This window comes from Gavialis gangeticus, unplaced genomic scaffold (genome assembly GCF_001723915.1).
Source record: "Gavialis gangeticus isolate Ggan-Ray unplaced genomic scaffold, GavGan_comp1, whole genome shotgun sequence".
Classification (NCBI taxonomy): domain Eukaryota; kingdom Metazoa; phylum Chordata; order Crocodylia; family Gavialidae; genus Gavialis; species Gavialis gangeticus.
In genome coordinates this window covers 29,849,312-29,856,008 of record NW_017729008.1, presented here as the reverse complement: position 1 = coordinate 29,856,008, position 6,697 = coordinate 29,849,312, and the positions used below count along the sequence as shown (strand labels likewise).

The 6,697-nt window shown below is 38.3% G+C and overlaps 1 protein-coding gene across 1 annotated transcript in view; it reads left to right on the top strand.

Annotated features, from left to right (window-relative positions):
- HSPA14 (heat shock protein family A (Hsp70) member 14) overlaps nt 1-6,697 on the top strand; it is a 39,246-nt gene that overhangs the window by 21,870 nt on the left and 10,679 nt on the right. The window contains exons 8-11 of the mRNA XM_019509336.1: nt 1,170-1,331; nt 2,620-2,722; nt 4,410-4,625; nt 5,326-5,499. Of these exons, the coding sequence (XP_019364881.1) occupies nt 1,170-1,331; nt 2,620-2,722; nt 4,410-4,625; nt 5,326-5,499 (655 nt within the window). The remainder of the gene's footprint in view (nt 1-1,169; nt 1,332-2,619; nt 2,723-4,409; nt 4,626-5,325; nt 5,500-6,697) is intronic.

The following is a 6,697-nucleotide window of genomic DNA, read 5'->3' as shown; positions in this document are numbered from 1 at the left end:
GGTTTTTCTTTTCTTTTCTTTTTTAACTTTACAGACTGGATTATTTGCTTTATGGTCTGAAACCAGCCAATTTATTCTGCCAGGTCATGCAAGCTAAACATGATTGGGATGTGCTCTTAGTTAGACGTAAGAACAGTGGTCACAAGCCTATGATTTTGGAGCAAGTGTTAGTTTGGAGTTGAACTGAAGTTTTGAGTGTTAGTCGTTTGGAGTTGAACTGAAGTTTGAAAGACCAGTCCAGTACAGCTCAATTGGTTTATTGATTTAAGGCTCAATAATAAATAAATAATCAGTGACATTAAAATGGGCTTTATTAATCCTTGGTGTGTTGAGCAATGGTGCTCAACTCATTCAGGCACACAGACCAGAGGACGTAGTGCATGGGCATTGGTCTGCAGGCTGGATGTTTGGCAGTGGCGAAGCAGTAGCAACGTGGATTGCTCTGACTTCTAAAGCCACAGCAGTTAACACTGCCACCTCTCATGCTGCTGCCAGAGGTCTTTTCTAGACCAGCAGACAGTGGGCTCGATTTTGCTCACCCTTGTTTTGTACAGTTTAAATGGAGCAAGCAGATATAATCCCTCCCACCCGTCTTTTCTCCTCCCATTTTCTTTTCTGCTAGCATACTTCTTAGAGAACATAATCCTGTGAAAGTGATTTGTGCAATGCGCTCATCAAGAAGCAAACAAAACAAAACAAAAAAAGGGAAGGGAGCATGGGATTATACTGACTAATGCCACAGTATCTGCTCATTCTTACTGATCATTCTCTGACACCTGAAAAGTAACAGAAGTGTAAGATGTCCAGTTTTTTGGGGGGAGAGCAGAAACCTTTACTGAGCAATAGTTAAGAATAGTTGAGAAACTGAAGTTCAAAAAAAAAAATTAACTACCCCTTGACATAACAATATAGGAATTTGCTCGGTATGCTTGCCCATAGACCAGCCAAGGCTGAGCACCATTCAAACAGTAGATTAACCTTTTGTCCTTCTTATTTGAATTTGAACTGGACTTTTTATTTGTAAATTTTGAATAATACCCTATTGTATTGCATGCCATCTAAAATACCTTTATCGCAGAAGGGAGACCAATTGTTCACTTCTAATTTTCAGAAAGCAATAATATTGAGTAGACTTTCCCAGGCACTCTAAATGACACGTCTTATTTTTGATACAGGGGTTACAAACATGACATCAGAGAAAATCCAAGAGCCATGATGAAGTTAATGAACAGTGCTGATATTGCAAAGCACTCATTGTCAACTCTGGGAAGTGCAAACTGTTTTGTAGACTCGCTGTATGATGGTTTGGATTTTGATTGTAATGTGTCCAGGTAAGGCTCATTCTTTAGAAATTGTTTCTGTTTGTTTGTTTGAGTTCTTGAGTGTTAGAATTTTCCTTTATTTTTAGGGTAGCTTTTGGCTTGACAGTTTGGAGACGGACATAATTTCAGGGGGACAGTATATTACGATTAAAATCTACTTCCCTGCAACAACATTCAGCAGTTCTAGCAATGCAAATGCTTCCATTGTCTTCAGTAGGATTACTATCAGTGAGTCAAGTAGGCACTGGCATGGTATTGTTGCTAGAGAGAGAAATGAAATTAAAAGAAATACAAAAGGTATGGGGACACTGTCTCTGGAATCAAGGGGATCTCACCAGCCCTCATTGCTGTAGAGTAAGTTCTGAAATTCCTATTGGGTGTTATCTTTTAACCCTGTTCAGTCTTTCACTTGCTCCTGTGTCATGGGAGTTGGGTAAATCCTTGAAGTTCCCACCTTTCTAGCTGTGAAATGGGGGAGAAGTCTTCTATTTCTTTACTCCCCAATTGTATGGTCTGGGATGGAGGCATCTCTTCAATTCTTTGCTGCTTCCCAGAGCCTTTCCTTTTCTACTGATCTGGCTACCTTTCTGGACTCTACCCTGAACTGTCAGTAGCTCTAGTGAAATAAAGGAGAGGAGGTTCTCGGCATTTGTTTCCATGGTTCAGCCTGCTGCTGCTCCTTCACGCCAAAGCAAAACGGTGTTATTTGCCTGCACACTAGGAAATATGCCACAGCATGGCTTACAGTCAGTTCACTTTTGGACTTCTGTGATCTAGTGATGTGAACTAGAACTTTCTTCAGAAATTTCCTTTGCACTTATTGGGCCAATCTTCCCATTCAGGTTGGATTGGGTGGTTTTGCCTACTGGCTTTCGCTTCACAGTCTTATTTGCTCCTGAGCATAAAGCAAGAGGCTGGTCAAGAACCCTGAGTACTCTAATCAACACTCATCCACAGAGATGAACCAATTCATTTTAGTCTTTGCAAGAGGCTCCAGGTTAAAACTAAAATTAGATACTGATGTTCCACCTTTTGAAATAAGATGTCTTGCCTATTAATTTGTTGCCATGTCTTCTACATGGAAAATGGTTCTTTTTATGTAAGCCGTCAAGCCTGTTAAGTATGAGCACCAAGTAATTTTCAGAAAAATAAATATTTTCTGTCTGCCAGGATATTGGGACTCCTAGTTTTCCCAGGCATTGATAGTGGCCATTCTGTAGATTAGACTTTTATACTGACCACTCAATCTTTTGAAGGACAAAAGGTAAATTTGTTCACTTCATTTCTTTTCTAACAGGGCCAGGTTTGAACTTATTTGTTCTCCACTCTTTAATAAATGCATAGAAGCCATTAAAAAACTTCTGCAACAAGTTGGGTTAACTGCAGATGACATTAATAAGGTAATGTTTGAATTTTTTTTTTATTTCATGGGTGCTTTAACTTTGTCTGAAGAATGTATTCTCAAATACTTTGCAAAGCAGCTCCCATCTGCTGTTAATTACTTGAGCTGGGACTATCTTAAGCATTTTCTGGTTACTACACACTGTTTTTATAAATGATGTAGGCTTAATCTCCTCTGTACATGTGTAACTCCATTGGTGTCAAAGGATGTTGTGTTCACATCAAGGAAAAATTAATCTCCTGAGCAACACTTTTTTTAGATTTGTTTGAAAAAAAAAAAAAAGAAAAAAGCAGATGTCTGGAGTCTTAAGTTTTATCTGAAGCTTACTTGTGTTTATATAGCATTTCAAGAACAATGAAGTGATCTATTCAAGGAGATCAAACTCAATTTTTTTGAAGTTGAATTTAAGCCTAGATGCTAGTCTAGGCATACCATCTCTTATTAAAATATTTTCATAGATTTCAATTTTGAACCACTGAAATTAACTTGTAGCTAATGATTTCCTTTAAAAAACTTAAAATGCTGTACCTCAAAATACTAAGAAACCTGGGCTTATTCTAACTTCTGCTGAGGCTAGTGGCATATTCCCACTGTCTTTAGGCATTGGATTAGGCTCTGGCTTGGGATTTCTAAATTAAGGTCTTACTTGGATTTGAGCAAGTCATTTCTGCCTCACCTCCCATGTTAAACAGGGTTATAAGTACTTAAAATTTTGGTAATTTTGTATTTAGAGTAAAAGTGCTTGAAAGCTGTGGAGTGGTAAGTGAAGTGCCATGTATTAATGATTTCCATAATTTGCACTTTAAAAATAAGCAATCACATTTTATCACATTTGCCAGACTGTAATCAGACTGTCCTCATACCTGCATGATCCAAGCTATGTTATAGCAATGCTGCCAAATACTGTAATAAGTCAAACACTTATCCAGTACTGATAATGACTTGATGCTATTTCAGAATCCAAAGTCAGTATTACACACGATCTCTGTGTAGTTGCTTATTAGGGTGAAGAGATTTATTTGAAACCATAGTTTGCACTGACAACCAGCAGAAATTCTCAGTGCAGTGAGGGTTGATCCTGAAGAGGAACTGTAGACAACTTGCACATCAAGAGATTCTGTGATGCACTCAGTTTAAACTAAGCTACAGTAGAGCCAGGATGAGTGCAGTCATGAGTCCTTCATTTAAAAAAAAAAAATCTGGAATAAAAAGAAATAGTGAGAAATCAGGAAACCATAACACGAAAATTTGAATTGTAAACTTAAAAGTTAAACCTGACATGTAAGAAGAATGGCTAGATGGTATTAAATATACTGTGTGTGCTTTGCACCAGAACTCCTGATCTGTGTTAATGGAAATAGCTACTTATGAATTACATTCATTTTGAAGTTGAGTTAATCAAACTGCTGTGTATGTAAGCGGTGCGTGTGTTTTTTTTTTTTCTGAGGGTTCTTGAGCAGATAAGATTCTTCCTCCAGAAAGGACTTCATGCTTGCCAGCTGTTTTCTTCTCTCCTTTTCAGTCAAATACTAACGTTTAAGAAGCCAGACAAAAATAATGCTTTTGCATACTTAGTAATTACTGTTAGCATTGCCATGATCCTAGGTTGTTAAACATTGGTGTAATTCTCTGTCCAACACTTTTGTAGAACTATAAGAAGTGAATTAAGAACTAATCTTTTCTAGGTAGTTCTGTGTGGTGGGTCTGCTCGAATCCCAAAGCTCCAACAGCTGATTAAAGACCTTTTCCCAGCTGTGGAATTGCTGACTTCGATTCCTCCAGATGAGGTCATTCCCATCGGAGCAGCCATAGAAGCGGGAATCCTGTTAGGGAGAGACAACCTCTTGTTGGAGGAGGAAGCACTGTCTATCGAGTGTTCTACCAAAGATATTCTTGTGAAGGTAAGACTAAAAATTATTATATGACTTTCAGCTCCAGTAGTAATAAAGTATCTCTTGGGGCCAATTTATTGATGTGAGTAGTGTTCTTCAACCTGCTAGCAAATCAGCTAGTGTTGTGATGTCATTCAACTTAGGACATTTATCTGTAGCCTGTCTTTAAAAACAATGGAATCATTTCCATTGACTTCAGGACCAGCTTCCCAGGCCACTGACTACAGTACAGTATCTAGACTAGCCTTGTGTACTTGCAGTATATTCTATACTTGCAGTACATCCTATACTTCAAATACAATGCTGTAAATACAATTGCAGTGACTGCAAACATTACAGTTTAACTAAATTTCTTCTTTCTTTTTATTTATTTATTTATTTTTCTTTCTCAGCTACTGTATAAATACATGTCCTTTTTAATTAAAAAAAAAAAAAAAAAAAAGTGACGGCCCTATTTGAGCAGATGGGGCAAAATGGCACCTTGGGAAGTAACTCAGAGATGCATCAGCCTTTTGTAAGCAATGGCTGACTAAGTAAGCCTTTTCCTATTTGCACCTGTCAAAATGAGTTGGTCTCTAAAGTGCCACTCTGCCCTGCCTTCCTTCTGATTTCAGACTAACATGGGTCAGTATAAACTATAGTCTTTGAAACTGAATCTCTTTCCTAAAGTGCAGCGAATTGGCACAAGCACTTACTCTTTCTTTCTTAGGGAGTAGATGAGTCGGGGTCTGACACATTCACAGTACTGTTTCCATCGGGGACCCCTTTGCCAGCACGAAGGCAGCACACACTACAAGCCCCAGGAAGCAATTCCTCTGTATGCCTCGAACTGTATGAATCTATAGGGAAATGCCTTGCAAAAGAGGAGGACAAATTTGCACAGGTGAGAGCATGTACAGTGAGTTCATTTCAAATTCTAGATATGAATTATTTGGAAATTCAGTAAATCGACAGAATACCTTTTATTGTTTTGTGTGTTTATATTAGGTTCTACAGAAATCTCTGAAAATTGTCTCTGAATACCTTCCCATAAACACATCACTAAAGTTTGAAGAAGAATAATCATAAAAATGGAATAAACCTTTCAGCTAGCACCCTTCTCACCTTGAATCCCCAGATTTTATTTTGTATATATGTATGAATCCCCAGAGTGTTGCAAATTATTCATACAGCACTGTGGAAACAGTCCTCTCTAGGCTGATGCATGGCACACCATCCCAGCAACTTAGTGCATTAAAAGTGAGAACTTCAGGTAGGAATATTGATGCCAGTAGTATATAAAATGCCACACTACCTCGTAAAGTCCATGTAGGCTAGATAGGATCTTAATATGAAAAATCACTGTAATATACATGGTACTCAGTCCATAAAGTCCATTTGATAGTCACTGGTTAAGGAGGAGATGGAAGGCAACCTTCTTGGAACAACATTGATGTGCTTCAGAAGGAGGTATGACCAGATCTTATACAACCACATGGAGAATTCCTCCATGGTGGAAAATGTGCCACCCCCAAAAAATAGCTCTTTCCAAAGGAACTTCTGCATACTACTGACAGTTTGTCCGTCTGAAGTTTCCATTCCATTTTAGCAAGAGATAAAGGGTTGCAACAAGTTGGGCATGGAAAGGGAGCTTGGTCCCAAGGAAATAAACATGTTCAGCTCCCAGTGAGGTCAGTGGCAGCAGCTGTAGGTGCCCTGTTCATTTCCAGGATAGGTGGACTTGCATTATCAAGCTGTTTTACAGCCCTCCATACGTTAAATTACCAGTAACAAATTCTGAAAAGAGGACCATTCAATTTATCTGCAGCCCTCCTTGATTTCAGCCAGTGTTTTGGATGCTTAGCACTTCTGAAACAAATACATAAACCAACTGCTTCAGTTTTGAAAAACACCCATGTTTGTTACAAGAATGAAGAACTGGCCAACTGAGCTGACAGGAAATATGTAGCTAGCTTTCACTTTTCCTTACAGCCACTTTAGAAAGGCCTGTTGTTGCACTTTATGTTGGAATCAATACACTTGTTTTTTAAAAACTGTTTTCAATTTTTTTCTTTTGGTTTGTACACTAATTCCTCCAGTTT